General features: G+C 36.6%; 1 protein-coding gene across 4 annotated transcripts in view; it reads left to right on the top strand.

The window, feature by feature from the left end:
- The window catches only part of CFAP47 (cilia and flagella associated protein 47), a 485,875-nt gene that overhangs the window by 220,214 nt on the left and 247,470 nt on the right, over positions 1–18,191 (top strand). For all 4 annotated transcript variants that reach the window (XM_061410459.1, XM_061410458.1, XM_061410460.1 and 1 more), the window contains 2 exons: positions 9,457–9,607; positions 12,789–12,877. In XM_061410459.1, the coding sequence (XP_061266443.1) occupies positions 9,457–9,607; positions 12,789–12,877 (240 nt within the window). The remainder of the gene's footprint in view (positions 1–9,456; positions 9,608–12,788; positions 12,878–18,191) is intronic.

The raw sequence follows: 18,191 nt of genomic DNA, 5'->3' as shown, positions 1-18,191 counted from the left end.
GATTGCTTTCCAGACCTACTGAAAAGCTGTCAGTATTGGACACTCTATATTTCTCTTTGGATAGAAACTAATTATATTTCTCTTTCTTAGTGTACTCACTTCTTTACTAAAAAAAACTTCCTTTATGAAACCATCTAATAAAAAGTATAGGAGAGGTAAATTTGCCAAATTTTTGATTTTTAAGCATGTTTTTTGACTATCCTTACACTTGATTTAAATTTTGCATCATGTATTTTTCTAAGATGAAAGAGTTTTTCCTTATAGGTTGAGATAATTGTTCCACTTGCCTCATAGTATTCAGTTTTTGTGATACTGTAATTTCTACTATAATTCTGCTTTCCCACACCCCTGGACATTTTTAGGATCTTCCATTGTGTTCTGATATTGTTCCAGAATGAATCAAAAAGGATCTTTTATTCACTGACTGGGAGCACAGTGAGTCCTTTAATTATGAGGTTGTTTTTTTTTTAATAAGCTTTGGAAAATTCACTTAAATTACTTTTCATCATTTTCTCTTCTCCATTTTCTCTGTTCTCATTTTCCAGCCTTTGGTTCTTGGATGCTGTTGACTGGATTCTCTATGTATCCTATCTCATCACTCATTTTTCAGCTCACTGTTTTTTCTCTCTTGATCAACATGCCTTCATTTCTAACTGTTTCCTTTAGGAGATAGGCAAATAGGTAGGTAGATAGATAATTCCATATATATATATATATATATATATATATATATATATGTAAGAACACTTTGTTTTTCATTGGGTATCTATTTCATAGCATCCCATTGTTAAATTGGAGTTACAATATCTTCATAAATGTCTCTGACTTTTACATTCTGACTTTTATGTTCTCATCTATTACCTATATTATTTTTATTTTCGTTGAGATCATTTGGTATGTTTTTTTATCTTGGTCTCGTGTTTCATGTTGAAGGATTTATTATAATGACTTGTGATACTTGTTTATTCATTTATATGTAATAATATGGCAATAGAAAAGTAAATTGTGATTCTGTATATGGACACGTTTGTCAATTGGCCAACTTCATTTTAGGGTAAAAGCAATTTTGCTTTTATGTCCGGTTGCCTGATATCATACACTGACCTTTGGAAGAGTAAGGTTGTCTGAAACTCATTTTGCCCTCCATTTACATAGGTATTTCTGGAAATGGCTTCTCTATGAGTCTATAGGCAGCTTTGTTTCTTTTATTAGCCTCTATGCTGATTCTCATCAATGGTTTCCTTCAACTAGTAGCTTAAAAAAAATCTTTATTTTAATCTTAATGAGGTTTATCTTAGAGAAAGAGAGTGAATCTGAGTTTCAGATGTCAGTGTGGCCTAGAACCCTTTTATCATGTCATTTAACAATTAAATACTGGGCTTAAATAGTGACACATACAGATTTTATATCAAGCTTGATTTTTCTTATTTGGAAAATGGAGATCAGAATATTTGCCTATAGTGTTCAGTAATAAATGTAGTTATATAGGGGCAACACCTAGTACTGTAACTGGGACTTGTAGGAAGCAGACAGTAAGTATTTGCATCCCTCCTCTAAATTTGAAGTACTATGATTCATAGATGAAAATATATCAAAACTACTCACAAAAGTTTATAATCTGGCAGAGTGTCACACAAGCAAATGCATAATAAAGATGTAATTTGATAGTTGTTTTATTTATCATGTGTGTATAAAATGAGAGGAAAATGGGGGAAAATGAAACAGAAAATGTAATGCTTCATTCACAATGTATATGAAAACCAGATATTCACTTCTGCAGGTGCATTTCAGTTTGTAGGTTTCAATGCCATTTTTAGGTGTTTTTTAAAATAACTTTTTAGCTAGACTAATTTCAAAGCTTCGGTTTTTACACAGAGGGTACAGAAAATATTTTATTTAAAAAATCTGTAGGTTTATCATTATCATATATTACATAATTATCTATGTTGTACCACATCCTATTTAGAATCTGTCTAAATCATGATTAATAATAGTTTTTTCTGCCAGTTGTGGATTTAAATTCCCTGAGATATAATTTATATAGAAAAGATTAAATGGCTATACCAGCATATAAGCAAACATTTCTGCATCTAACTTGATGACTTTATTTAGCTATAATCATACACTGACTGTCATAAAAGTGAAAGTATACTTTTAGAAAACCATTCTGTTTCTTTTTTCCTCATTATTCTCATTGAGCCATCTGGGCACTGACATTGATGTGTCATATATTTATTCCCCATCTCTTCCAAAAGCCAAGTTGAAGTAGTTGATGAGGTACATGTAATATCAAGGAGACTTTTTTTTTTAAATGAGGGGGAGGCAATTGGAAGAAAAATAAAATAAATGGTAAGACAATTAAGATAAAGTCCATAATTATGATACACATGTCTGGAGACATAAGACATATACCTGAAATCAACAACCAACTTGATTCTGAACTTTCTAACACACTTAGGAAGGCCCTGGTCATTTACATGCTTAAATATGTCTACAAACTTTATAAAAGGAATATCTATACTCAAGACAAGCTCAAAATCTTGATGGTTCTACAACCAGCCATGGGCTTCACAAAAAGGATACTATATTTGTAAATGTTTCATAAAAGTTAAGTATAGTTCCATAAATTTATTTACTAAGTGCATGTTATTTAGATTATGATCATTCTTTTTATTTATTTATTTTTGACTGTGCTGGGTCTTTGTTGTGGTGCCTGAGCTTTCTCTACAGCTTTCTCTTGCAGCGAGCAGGAGCTACTCTCTAAGTTGTGGTGCACAGGCTTCTCATTGTCGTGGCCTCTTTTATTAGGGAACACAGGCTCTAGGGCACATGGGCTTAGTAGTTGCAGCATGCAGACAGAGTTGCTCCATGACATGTACAATCTTAGTTCCCTGACCAGGAATTGAGCCTGCATTCCCTGCATTGCAATGCAGATTCTTATCCACTGGACCACCATGGAAGTCCCATAGGTTATGGTCATTCTTGAACTCCTTTTTTCATCATCTTCCACAGAGAGCCAATCCATTACCTAGGCTTACTGATTTTACACAGTATATCTTAAATTTGGCATCCTTTCCTTTATCTACCTCTTTCAAGCTAATCTAATGTACCTTTAAAAAGTTGAACAGTTGAATGGTTCTATGACGACCTACCAGGCCTTTTAGAACTAACACCCAAAAAAGATGTCCTTTTCATTAGAGGGGACTGGAATGCAAAAGTAGGAAGTCAAGAAACACCTGGAATAACAGGCAAATTTGGCCTTGGAGTACAGAATGCAGCAGGGCAAAGGCTAATAGAGTTTTGCCAAGAGAATGAACACACTGGTCACAGCAAACACCCTCTTCCAACAACACAAGAGAAGACTCTATACATGGACATCACCAGATGGCCAACACTGAAGTCAGATTGATTGTATTCTTTGCAGTCAAAGATGGAGAAGGTCTATACAGTAAGCAAAAACAAGATCCGGAGCTGACTATGGCTCAGATCATGAACTCCTTATTGCCAAATTCAGACTTAAATTGAAGAAAGTAGGGAAAACCACTAGACCATTCAGGTATGACCTAAATCAAATCCTTTATGATTATACAGTGGAAGTGAGAAATAGATTTAAGGGACTGGATCTGATAGATAGAGTGCCTGATGAACTATGGACAGAGGTTCATGACATTTTAGAGGAGACAGGGATCAAGACCATCCCCAAGATAAAGAAATGTAAAAAAGCAAAATGGCTGTCTGAGGAGGCCTTACAAATAGCTATGAAAGGAATAGAAGCAAAAAGCAAGGGAGAAAAGGAAAGATATACCCATTTGAATGCAGAGTTCCAAAGAATAACAAGGAGAGATAAGAAAGCCTTCCTCAGTCATCAATGCAAAGAGAGGAAAACAATAGAATGGGAAAGACTAGAGGTCTCTTCAAGAAAATTAGAGATACCAAGGGAACATTTCATGCAAAGATGGGCTCAATAAAGGACAGAAATGGTACGGACCTAACAGAAGCAGAAGATATTAATAAGAGGTGACAAGAATACACAGAAGAACTGTACAAAACAGATCTTCATGACCCAGATAATCACGATGGTGTGATCACTCACCTAGAGCCAGACATCCTGGAATGTGAAGTCAAGTGGGCCTTAGGAAGCATCACTACGAACAAAGCTAGTGGAGGTGATGGAATTCCAGTTGAGCTATTTCAAATCCTAAAAGATGATGCTGTGAAAGTGCTGCACTCAATATGTGAGCAAATTTGGAAAACTCAGCAGTGGCCACAGGACTTGAAAAGGTCAGTTTTCATGCCAATCCCTAAGAAAGGCAATGCCAAAGAATGCACAAACTACTGCACAATTGCACTCATCTCACATGCTAGTAAAGTAATGCTCAAAATTCTCCAATCCAGGCTTCAGCAGTACATGAACCGTGAACTTCCTGATGTTCAAGCTGGGTTTAGAAAAGGCAGAGGAACCAGAGACCAAATTGCCAACATCTGCTGGATCATCAAAAAAGCAAGAGAGTTCCAGAAAGAGCATCTATTTCTGCTTTATTGACTATGCCAAAGCCTTTGACTATGTGGATCACAATAAACTGTGGAAACTTCTGAAAGAGATGGGAATACCAGACCACCTGACCTGCCTCTTGAGAAACCTCTATGCAGGTTAGGAAGCAACAGTTAGAACTGGACATGGAACAACAGACTGGTCCCGAATAGGAAAAGGATTATGTCACTGTTGTATATTGTCACTGTGCTTATTTAACTTTTATGCAGAGTATATAATGAGAAACGCTGGGCTGGAAGAAGAATAAGTGGGATTGCTGGGAGAAATATCAATAGCTTCAGATATGCAGATGACACCACTCTTATGGCAGAAAGCAAAGAAGAACTAAAGAGCTTCTTGATGAAAGTGAAAGAGGAGAGTGAAAAAGTTGGCTTAAAGCTCCACATTCAGAAAACTAAAATCATGGCATCGGTCCCATCACTTCATGGGAAATAGATGGGGAAACAGTGGAAACTTTATTTTGGGGGGCTCCAAAATCACTGCAGATGGTTATTGTGGCCATGAAATTAAAAGATGCTTACTCCTTGGAAGGAAAGGTATGACCAACCTAGACAGCATATTAAAAAGCAGAGACATTACTTTGCCAGCAAAGATCCATCGAGTCAAGGCTATGGTTTTCCCAGTAGTCATGTATGGATGTGAGAGTTGGACTATAAAGAAAGCTGAGTGCCGAAGAATTGATGCTTTTGAACTATGGTTTTGGAGAATACTCTTGAGAGTCCCTTGGACTGCAAGGAGATCCCACCAGTCTATCCTAAAGGAGATCATTCCTGGGTGTTCATTGGAAGGACCAATGTTCAAGCTGAAACTCCAGTACTTTGGTCACCTGATGCGAAGAGCTGACTCATTTGAAAAAATGCTGATGCTGGGAACAATTGAGGGCAGGAGGAGAAGGGCATGACAGAGGATGAGATGGTTGGATGGCATCACCAATTCAATGGACATGAGTTTGCGTAAACTCCAGGAGTTGGTGATGGACAGGGAGGCCTGGTGTGCTGCAGTTCATGGGGTTGCAAAGAATCAGACACAACTGAGCAACTGAACTGAAATGATCACCTTTAACCTGGCCTGCTACAATCTATTCCTAAAAGGATTCTCTGCAGTCCATCCTTTATATGAGACTAGCAATAATGTTTTTAATGTAAATTTGGTCATGTTACTCTTTGGCTTGCTGCTGCTGCTGCTGCTAAGTCACTTCAGTCATGTCCGGCTCTGTGCAACCCCATAGATGGCAGCCCGCCAGGCTCCCCCATCCCTGGGATTCTCCAGGCAAGAATACTGGAGTGAGTTGCCTTTTCTTTCTCCAACACATGGAAGTGAAAAGTGAAAGTGAAGTCATTCAGTCATGTCCGACTCTTCGCAACCCCATGGACTGTAGCCTACCAGGCTCCTCTGTCCATGGGATTTTCCAGGCAAGAGTACTGGAGTGGGGTGCCATTGCCTTCTCCAACTCTTTGGCTTAAAATATTCTAGTAGCTTCCCATCACCATTGTGATATAGACCAAATATCTCAACATAGCCCACATGGCCTTTCATGGCTGGCTCTTAACCACATCTTGTGTCACTAACACCTTTGCTCTCTAAGCTTCAACACCATTGGCCTTTGATAGATTATTTAAAATCGTCAGAAGTCCTCATACTAGAGTGCTTGGATGCCTTCTTTCATCCCATGCAAATCCTACCTAACTCACTCTCATCCTCCATATCCTACCTAACATATCACTTCCTCTGACCCTTCAGACTGTATCACACTCTCTATTACACGCCCTTATATCACTTCATAGCACATACATACTTTGTTTTCACATTTATTTTATTATGACATAATTAATGTCTGCCATGTCATATAAAATGAAAGATCCAGGAGTTCAGGAATAGTGTGTTTTTTTGTTTTTTTTTTTCTAATTATCCCCCCAAACCTAAAACAAAGTCTGAAACATTATAAATTTTATTTGAACGTATGGCTTTATCTAGTAATGAATTTGTGAATATCTACAAAAATCCTAAATCACAGGCATCCTAACACAGAGTTTGAAAAACACCCAGAAAAAGATGTCAAGGTCAAATATTCTCTTTTCAGTTAAATTTAAGTACATGAGTTTTTTATAATAGTCATGAAAATGTCCTTTTGCAGTAGTTGAGATTAGTGATATTATATCTGAATAAAATTCTCCCATTCCTGCTAGTTCTGAGTTGTAATTTTCCCTAAAAATCAATTTTGAGAATATTTCAATTGATTTTAAAAGTCCTCCATTCACTTTACTCTATGCTGCACCCTAAGCTCGCCTATTCAAAAGAGATTCTTCAAAGATTCTGGGGAAGTTAAGCCATAGTTTAATGCTGAGAGAAGCTATTGCCATTTCTGTTGCCAACTGTGTGTATCCTAAGGGAAAATGACAGGTGATAGCTTGTGCAAAGAATAACTGTGATATGATGTATAGTGCTAACTATGCTAAAAGTCAGAGGAAAAGCAAAGATAAAAGTCTCCAAGGTTTACCACCTACAGCTGTGGAAAGGTAAGGCAGAAAGATTCAGCCAGGAAAGAAACATTGAGCCCATTTTTCATTCGGAGATCTCATTACTTACATAAACAGGGAAAGCAAAAGTTACCAGAGAGGCAGATCTCCATGCCCCTTATGCTGAGTGATGCCAAAACAAAAGGGACCAGAAGACTGCACCATGCATGGGAGGACACCAGTTGCTGACAGTCAGTTTGTTTCATGCTGCAGTTAAGCAGTTTTCTAGCCTGTAACTCTATGCTGGAGGGGGCTACGCAGAGTCAATGGGAAACTGTCTGCTGACAGCCTCTCAGCGAAGATAGAGAGGCAAATGAGAAATGTTCTTGTTGCAGTTTTTCCTGAAACTCCATGCTCTCATGTTATGGGAGGATCACAGAACTTTCTGGCAACACTTATAGCCACTGCAGTTAAACTTTGCATATGTGTGGCCTGTGCGGTTATGCAAGATTGCCAGGGTGCCATGGCTTAGTCATTCCCTAAAAACTGGGAAATAAAGTTTCCAAATCCATAGATTCTTTAACTGTTTTACTGTGGTTTAAGCTGGTTTTAGAAAAGGCAGAGGAACCAGAGATCAAATTGCCAACATCCGCTGGATCATGGAAAAAGCAAGAGAGTTCCAGAAAAACATCTATTTCTGCTTTATTGACTATGCCAAAGCCTTTGACTGTGTGGATCACAATAAACTGTGGACAATTCTTCAAGAGATGGGAATACCAGACCACCTGACCTGCCTCTTGAGAAACCTGTATGCAGGTCAGGAAGCAACAGTTAGAACTGGACATGGAACAACAGACTGGTTCCAAATAGGAAAAGGAGTTCGTCAAGGCTGTATATTGTCACCCTGCTTATTTAACTTATATGCACAGTACATCATGAGAAACGCTGGACTGGAAGAAACACAAGCTGGAATCAAGACTGCATGGAGAAATATCAATAATCTCAGATATGCAGATGACACCACCCTTATGACAGAAAGTGAAGAGGAACTAAAAAGCCTCTTGATGAAAGTCAAAGTGGAGAGTGAAAAAGTTGGCTTAAAGCTCAACATTCAGAAAATGAAGATCATGGCATCCGGTTCCATCACTTCATGGGAAATAGATGGGGAAACAGTGGAAACAGTGTCAGACTTTATTTTTGGGGGCTCCAAAATCACTGCAGATGGTGACTGTAGCCATGAAATTAAAAGACGCTTACTTCTTGGAAGGAAAGTTATGACCAACCTAGATAGCATATTCAAAAGCAGAGACATTACTTTGCCAACAAAGGTCCATCTAGTCAAGGCTATGGTTTTTCCTGTGGTCATGTATGGATGTGAGAGTTGGACTGTGAAGAAGGCTGAGCGCCAAAGAATTGATGCTTTTGAACTGTGGTGTTGGAGAAGACTCTTGAGAGTCCCTCGGACTGCAAGGAGATCCAACCAGTCCATTGTGAAGGAGATCAGCCCTGGGATTTCTTTGGAAGGAATGATGCTAAAGCTGAAACTCCAGTACTTTGGCCACCTCATGCGAAGAGTTGACTCATTGGAAAAGACTCTGATGCTGGGAGGGATTGGGGGCAGGAGGAGAAGGGGACGACAGAGGATGAGATGGCTGGATGGCATCACTGACTCGATGGACGTGAGTCTCAGTGAACTCCGGGAGTTGGTGATGGACAGGGAGGCCTGGCGTGCTGTGATTCATAGGGTCGCAAAGAGTCAGACACGACTGAATGACTGATCTGATCTGATCTGATCTGAAACTAGAAAGTTGAAGATTAAAGGAGATACATGTTTTCTTTATTCTTTCCTTTAATTTTGTCTTTCAAATAAAAGTCATGGTACTTATATGCTGTTATTTTGTTTTTGTTTTTGTTTTTAACTTTATTTTATTTTTAAACTTTACAAAATTGTATTAGTTTTGCGAAATATCAAAATGAACCCACCACAGGTATACATTATGCTGTTATTTTGAGATTTGAATTTTATTTTCAACCACAGTTTGAAGTATTTTTTTTTTGAATTTGTCTTTCTCAATTTTTCCTCCATGTAATCAAAAGTCATTGATGTAACTAAGAATGTGCCTAACCAGTAGCCCAGAATGTCCTATAAAATTCACATAAAAAATGCATGCATACATGATTTCCAATGGCTAACTCTTAGAAAATCAAATACTCGATAGATAATATATGCATTTGAAAGTTAACTTTAGGTTTTACAGACTGGATCAATATGTTTTGACTGACAGCAATAACTAGATTATAGGCTTTCTAAAATCTTCAACAATCTTTAATTTTATTGTAGAAGTAAGTATTTTGCAGGGTATGTGTACTTGGTATATGATCTTCACTGAATAGATGCTTGTTGTCTTTTTTTATTACAGTAGTTTTTTCTTATCTTTTGTTAAATAGAAACCAAATTACTATCACTCTGAAATTTACCAGTCGCTTCCTCCACCCTGCTGAAGCTTCACTGCTATTAATTTCAAGACCTAAGAATGGAATAGGAGGTACTACGATGACTTTTGCTCTCAAGGGTGAAGTCCTCAATTTTAAAGCCATCGTAAGTAAATTTTACCTCATTTATGATATATTTTTTGCTTCTCTTCTCAAGCCATGGAGTGTTCCAAGTACAGCTGTTCTTCCAAGTTTTATCTCCTGGCGGCTCTTGTTCTTTGAGATCATGTGCATATGCAGACACAGATGTGTACTTACTTAACATTTGCAGTTTTTGGTTTCTGTATCTCTGATATTTTTGCTTTGATACTCTTTCTTTGGAAATAAATCTCAATTTTATAATAGAAGTTGAAAGGACTTGTACTTTTAAAATTTTGGTTTTGTTTATTAATTTTGTATGTAATGTTTAAACATTACTTTCAATTTACAGTTATTACAAAATGTTGATTATATTCCCTTTTTTGTGCAATGCATCCCTGGACCTATCTTACACCCAAGAGTTTGTACCTCCCACCCCTACATTGCCCCTCCCCACTCTCATCACTGGTAACCCTTAATTTGTTCTCTGTATCTGTGAGGCTGTTTCCTTTTTTTATTATATTCACTAATTTGTTGCATTTTTTAGATCTCACATATAAGTGATATCATGCCGTATTTGTCTCTTTCTGACTTATTTCACTTAGCATAATGCCCATAAAGCTTTAGTATAATACATCCTGCCGCTGCTAAGTTGCTTCAGTTGTGTCCAACTCTTTAAAACCATATGGACCGTAGCCTGCCAGGTCCTCTTTCCATGGGATTCTCTAGACAAGAATATTGAAGCGGTTGCCATGCCCTCCTCCAGGGGATCTTCCCTACCCAAGGATCAAACCTGCATCTTTTGTATCTTCTGCACTGGCAATTGGGTTCATTACCACTAGCACCACCTGCAAAGCCCAAGTACATCCATGTTGCTGCAAATGGCAAAATATATATATATATATATATGTGTGTGTGTGTGTGTGTGTGTGTGTGTGTGTATATGTATATATATGGCTTCACAGGTGGTGCTAGTAATAAAGAATCTACCTGCCAATGCAGGAGACACAAGAGACATGGGTTCGATCTCTGAGTTGGGAAAATTCTCTGGAGAAGGAAGTGGCCAGCCAGGGAAAATTCTCTGGAGAAGGAAGTGGCCAGTCACTCCAGTATTTTTGCTTGGAAAATCCCATGGACAGAGGAACCTGGTGTGCTACAGTCCATGGAGTCGCAAAGACTTGGACACGACTAGGCAACTGAGCACACGTACACTGACGCACATATAAATAAATAAATATAATATATATGTATTATATACACACACACATATACACACACACAGACATATACCCCACATCTTCATTATCCATTCATCTGTTGATGGACACTTAGGTTGCTTCCATATCTTGGCAATTGTAAATAATGCTGCTATGAATGTTGGGGTGCATGTATTTATTCAAATTAGTATCTTTATTTTCTTTGGATATATACCCAGAGTGGAATAGCTGGATCATATGGTAGTTCTATTTTTGGTCTTTTGAGAAACCTCCATACTGCTTTCCACAGTGACTGTGGTGATTTACCTTCCCACTAACCGTAAAAGGGCTCCTTTACTCCACATCCTCGCCAGCATTTGTTATTTGTATTCTTTTTGATAATGGCCATTCTGACAGATGCTAGTATCTCATTGTGGTTTTGATATGCGTTTCTCTTATGATTAGCATCTTCTCATGTGCCTGTTGGCCATCTGCATTTTGAAAAGACTTGCATTGAGTACTGTTTTAAGGTTGTCTTTTTAGGATTATATTTGTGCTTTATATCAAGGAGTCATTCACTATGTATATAGCAATTTATATGGCCTTCTGCCATGGAGACTTGTGATTTAAGTTAAAGCACTCCCTGGGTCTATGTCTGTTTTTTGTTTGAATTAAGATTTGGTGATTTACCTAGCAAAGAAAATGTTTCTGTTTCTGATAGGAAGATTTATAAATTTATCTTTAGGGTGCTCTGGAGCAAATCCATTACAAAGGTAATGCTAAGACTGGCATTTAGTGAGAGGTGATGATGTTCCAGTCAGAGTTCTGAAGTGTTACTACCTCAAAGGATGGGGGAGAAGGATTTTTAAATCTCTGTAAAATAGGTGTGATATTGTTGTGATTGACTTTGTGTAGCCATTAGTTTGTCTACGTATTATTTTCTACCTTGGCTGTATGGCAAAGAAGTAAATTTATGTTGCCGGATTTTCATATGGATTATGAAAAATCATAGGCGTGCAGTAGCTTGAGTGGGAGTTAAAGAGAATGACTCTAGAAGGCCACTTTGTGTGAGGAGAGCATTAAGACGCTCACCTGGACAGAATGGCTTATTCAATAAGGACACGTGGAACAGAAAGCACGTGTTTGATTGTCACTGAGATACTATTGTAATCTTCTGATTTCCTCCTGAATTCTTACATTTCCCAACCCTCTCACACAAATTTTCTGAAAAAAACATTGCTTTGCCACGGGTTTTTAAGAGACGTGGATGGATGGTGTTAGCCTCTCATTATCATGGCTCTGGGGCAGAAAAGCGGACACTTGGGCCTTATGTGATCTCTGTTTACTTCTCCATTTGGCCACTCATGGTCTTAGACATCAGGAAATAATTGGATAATAATGGAGAAATAAGGTAAGATCCTGATTAGTCTAGAAGTGTGGAATTCCTAAAATCTTTTCTTTCATGGAAGTCTTGAGTAATTTGAGTTTAAGTTTTATATTTGTGCTTTTATTACAGTAAAAATATATCAGTACAGCCATTACATTAGAAACACAGGCATGCCACAGTCACACATGTTCCAACACAGGTATCACAGATATTCTTGCACTCACACACCAGTGTGCCCATATACACACACACCTGCCTCTTCTTTATGTCATGTGTATTCAGTGTGTGTGTGTGTGTGTGTGTGTGTGTGTGTGTATGATGGATTAATTTGCAAATGTAAAATCATGTTCAGTCATGAACAAAAGTAATTTTAAGGAAGTAAATTTAGGAGACAGTATTGTGACAAATCATTCAGTTGTTAGCATAGTACTATGGATCAGTGATGAGGTAAAATCTATTTTTATTTTTTCCCACTCAGATTTTGGCAGTATAATGTTTATATAAATTAATATCTCTGAAATGTTTAAATGGAGAGGTTTTTAGATACTTTAAGCCTATATTTTATAGTTGAGGATATTCTTTTTTGTTATTATCATATAGTGTGTTTTATTTCTTTTTTACCTTAGGCAACTATAAAATGCAAATCCCCATGTTATAAATGGAAAGAAGTTACTGTGAAAGTTAAAAATCCCTTCCAAGCTTCTGGGGACTTCAAGTAAGTTATTGTTTTGGTGTAAATTCATTGCAATTAGCCATATCCAGTCTTAAGAGAAGTTATGTAGTTTTCTTAAATGTGAACTGTTTTGAGGAGAAATTTTGCATATTTATATTACTATAAATGTATAAGCATCAGCAGATAAAATAGAACAAATAATGAAGGTAAATCAGTTTTCCTTGAAATGCTGTTTCATCTCTACAAAGCTAATGCTGATTGTGTCAATTTTATTTATTTTTCCAATAAGTTTTATCCTTATTGAAATGTATAGTTCTTTCAGTTTCTTAAAATTTATAAGTAATAGACTTTTAAACTTATAATTTCTTCCTATCTGTTAATTTCCAAAAGTGAAATGTTGATTCAAGAAGAAAATTTATCTTCACCTAAAGCATCATGATTAATTAAAACTGCACAGCAAATGTTCATTTGAACATCTTTAGATTTAACAACAACAATAACAACAAAATACATTTGGAACAAAAAGACAATAAAATGCTTAAGTTTTATTCAAGGTCCCAAATAGAAAATATCTTTCTATATATTTACATGTTGAGGGAGAAGATGGATAATTGTACCTTACTGTTGTTGTTTAGCTGCTAACTTGTGTCCCACTCTTCTGCGACCCTATAGACTGTAGCCAGCCAGGCTCCCCTGACCATGGGATTTCCCAGGCAAGAATACTGGAGTGGGTTGCCATTTCCTTCACCAGGGAATCTTCCTGTCCCAGGGATTAAATCAGTTTTCCATGCATTGGCAGGTGGATTCTTTATCACTGAGCTATCTGGAAAGCCCTTAATGATACCTTGTGCTGCACTTAGTCGCTCAGTCATGTCCGACTCTTTGGGACCCCATGGACTATAGCCTGCCAGGTTTCTCTGTCCATGGGGATTCTCCAGGCAAGAATACTGGAGTGGGTTGTCATGCCCTCCTCCATACCTTACATACTGCTTGAATTATGAACTCTGTTTCTACCAACTTTAAAAGTCAAATTCTTACAACAATACTTGTGTTGCTTGGAAATTGTATGTATGCTTATTATATTAGTATTTGATAATTTTCAGTTTTTAAATTACTATATGTCTAGGCTTTTGGCAATTTCTTATTAACAATATCATTTATTGTTGACAAAACAAAAATTCTTTTGTTAAAACAGTTATTGGTGAATTTATGGTTCCCATATTCAGTGAGGGAGAATTTTATTTACTGTAATTTTATTAAAATGTTATATCAGAATGTAAGGAACAAAAAAATATCAGAATGTATGGCATTAATCCAGTATTAAAATATACCCTTAAATGAACCAAATGACTGACTGCAGTTCTTCAGAGAAAATCAAGATCAAATATGTTAACTCTTATTCTGGTGGTAAAATTGAAAGAAAATCTCAAAGTTCCTGGCATTGGTAGAATATTATAATTGTGTGTTTGTCCAAAAATAACAGTATATCATTGTTATTTTATGGTTTGCATGCATGCATGCGTGCTAAGTCACTTCAGTCATGTCCTACTCTTTGGGACCCTATGGACTGTAGCCTGCCAGGCTCCTCTGTCCATGTGATTCTCTAGGCAGAACTACTAGAGTGGGTAGCCATGCCCTCCTCCAGGGAATTTTCCTGTCCCAGGAATCAAACCTGTGGCTCCTACACTGCAGGCAGAATGTTTACCACTGAGCCATCAGGGAAGCCAATTTTATGATTTATTTCAGATGTAATTAAAACTGTTACTTCTTGTGAGGAATACATGGTTTGGTAGAGGACAAGATTATTTGTTGGAGACTTTTGACTCCTTCATCTCTTATGTGAATGTGGCCCTCAAACTTAGGTAATAGGCATATAATCATGAAAATTTAAGGCCACTCATAAAATCTGTAAAATCAATATTTTATGGTAAACATACATTATTTTCAAAGATAAAATGCAATAAAAGAGAATGAGAGGAAATTTAATGCCAAATAATTCACATAGACTATTTTAATGTTATAAACAATAAAACAAGTGACCAAGTTTTTCATATTACTTACAAAAATGATCAGAACTTTATTATGAATAATCTCATATTAAATGTATTTTCAAATAAAATTTAAAATTTCAGAAAATTTTCCAAAAAATTGTATGCAGCACAGTGACCAGATTTGATCCTACTTTATCAAAATTTAACAACACTTTTAACAAGAAAGGTGACCTAGTCTAAATTTAAACGTTTATTTTTTTATTGAGATATGCTTGATATACAATATTATATATTCAGAAATGCAATATAGTGATTCACAATTTTTAAAGGTAATGCTCCATTCATAGTTATTATAAAATATTGGCTCTATTATCTGTGCTGTAAAACATATAGCTTACTTATACATGGTAGTTTACATTTCTTAATCCCCTATCTGGTGTAGATTTAACAGAGATAAAATTAGCTCTCACACCTCTGTGTACCAGATCTGAAATTCCTCTTTGGCAGAATAGAAGTATTTCATGCTGCTACTGCTACTGCTAAGTCACTTCAGTCGTGTCAGACTCTGTGTGACCCCATAGATGGCAGCCCACCAGGCTCCCCCGTCCCTGGGATTCTCCAGGCAAGAACACTGGAGCGGGTTGCCATTTCCTTTTCCGATGCATGAAAGTAAAAAGTGAAAGTGAAGTTGCTCAGTCGTGTCCGACTCTTAGTGACCCCATGGACTGCAGCCTACCAGGCTCCTCCATCCATGGGATTTTCCAGGCAAGAGTACAGGAGTGGGGTGCCATTGCCTTCTCCGTGCTGTATAATGCTTTTTTTACATGTTGTAAAGTTTGGTTTACTAGTATTTGGTTGAAGAATTTGCATTTATAACCACAGGATTTACTTTCTTTTCTTGTGATGTATTTATCTGTTTTTTATATCACCAGTAATAGCTTTAGAGAAAGATTTGGGAAGTGGTCCTTTCCATTGTATTTTTGGGGAGAATTTGTGAAGGATTGGTATTAATTCTTTTAACGTTTGCTAGAATTCACAACTGAAGCCATCTGTCTCTGAGCTTTGCTTTGTGGGAACTTCAGTTTATTACTAATTCCGTCTCTTTACTTGTTATGGCTTAATCAGATTTTCTGTTTCTTTTTGAATCGGTTTGGTCGTTTGTGCCACTCTAGGAATTTGTATATTTCTTCTAAATTATCTAAGTCGTTGGCATGGAATTTTACATAGTATTCCCTTATAATCCTTGTTTTTTCTTTTTTTTCTGCAAAAGCAGTTGTGATGGCCCTTCTTCCATCCCTTAGTTCAGTTAATTTGATTTTTCTCTCCTTTATTCTTAATCAGTGTAGGTAAATATTTGTTAATTTTCTTGATATTTTCAAAGACCCTTCTCCTAGTTTCTTTGATATTTTCTATTATTTTTCTTTATTTAAAAACATTTGTGGTATAATTGATATGGAAAAAAATGTACATTTAAAGTATATAATTTGATGAGTTTGGATGTATGCATGTACCGTGATGCTACCACAGCAATTAAAGCAATAAGCATACTCATCACTTCCAAAAGTTTCCTTGTATTCCTTTTTTCTTTTCTATGTTAAGAATTCTTAACATGAGAATTACATTCTTAACAAATGTTTTAGATAGAGCATAATACCACGTTGTTAGGTCTTCCCTGGTGGCTCAGCAGTAAAGAATCCACCTGCCAGTGTAGGAGATACAGGTTTGGGAAGATCCCCTGGAGGAGGAAATGGCTATCTAGTCTAGTATTCTTGCCTGGAAAATCCTGTTGGACAGAGTAGCCTGGTGGGCTACAGTCCATAGGATCACAAAGAGTTGGACATGATGGAAGTGACTTAGCACACAGGCATGCATGATTAATTATGTTAAGCATCTCTTCATGTGCCTTTGGCCATCTGTATGTCTTCTTTGGAAAGTGTGTATTCAGGTCTTCTCCCCAGTTTTTAATCAGATTGCTTGTTTCTTTGCTACAGAGTTGTGTGATTGTTATATTTTGGATATTAGCTCCTTACCAGATAATTGATTTGCAAATATTTTCTCCCATTCAGAAGATTGCTTTTATATTTCGTTGATGGTTTCCTTTGCTGTGCAGAAGCTTTATATTTTGATGTAGTCCCACTTCTTTATTTTTGCTTTTGTTGCTTTTACTTCTGGTGTCAAGACTCAAAATATCACTAAGACCTATATCAAGGAGTTTACATAAGCATGTGTTTTCTTCTAGGAGTTTTATAGTTTTAGGTCTTATGTTCTGATCTTTAATCTGTTTTTGAGTAATTTTTGTGTATGGTATAAAATAGTGGTCTAGTTTCATTCTTTTACATGTGGCTGATTTGTTTTCCCAGCACCACTTACTGAAGAAACTGTCCTTACCCTCTTGTATATTTTTGGCTCCTTTGTTGTAAATTAATTCATCATATATGTGTGGATTTAGTTCTCAGCTCTCAATTCTGTTCCATTGATCTAAGTGTCTGTTTTTGTGCAAATATCATACTGTTTTAATTGCTATAGCTTGATATTATTTGAGATCGGAGAGTGTGACACTTCCAGCTATGTTCACTCACCTTATTTTTCCGATGTTTTTTCTTTTCTTTTTTCCTCTCTTTTGGCTTATTTCATTAAACATGTGTTGGTGCATTTAATTGTGTACCATATATGTATGTGATTGTTTATCTTTCTTTATTCATTTTTCTCTCTGTTCTTCAGACTACATAATCTCTGTCAGTCTTGAAGTTTATTAATTCTTCTTTTTCCTACCAATTCAAATCTCCTGAGCCCCTCTAGTGATTTTTTACAATCTGTTATTGTAGTTTACAAATCCAGAATTTTCATTTGGTTCTTTTTTATTAATTTCATCATCATGCTTTCCTTTACTTCTTTAGTCATAGTTTCCTTAGTTTTTTAAGACATTTACAATGGCTATTTTGAGTTGGTTTTCTGTTAAATATGAGAGCTGATCACTCTATCCAGCAGCTTTTCTTGCATACCTATTTTATTGTTTCTTTGCTTGTTTCATAATTGTTATGTTGGAAACTGGACATTTTTGAAAATTCTGGTCTCATCTCCCACATGATTTTTAATGTTGTTTGCTTGTTTAATTTTTTACTACATGGCTGGCTTATTTTAGAGATGTTTACTCCACCTCCCCCTAAAAAAATGCCTCACATACATAGTGTGAACCTTCTAATATTGCTTCTAGGGGATACAGTCTTGACTATGCCCATAGTCACTCTTGGATAATGATGGTTTTGGCATAGCTTTCTTTGACCGTGTCTTTCTGTGTCCACACTTAGCTATTACATTTCCCTGATTTGAATTCTGTGGAAGGTATAAATTGCTCCTCAGACTAA

Source organism: Bos javanicus, chromosome X (genome assembly GCF_032452875.1).
Source record: "Bos javanicus breed banteng chromosome X, ARS-OSU_banteng_1.0, whole genome shotgun sequence".
In the NCBI taxonomy this organism is placed as follows: domain Eukaryota; kingdom Metazoa; phylum Chordata; class Mammalia; order Artiodactyla; family Bovidae; genus Bos; species Bos javanicus.
The sequence above is the reverse complement of the archived record's forward strand: the minus strand, read 5'-3'. Positions and strand labels throughout refer to the sequence as shown.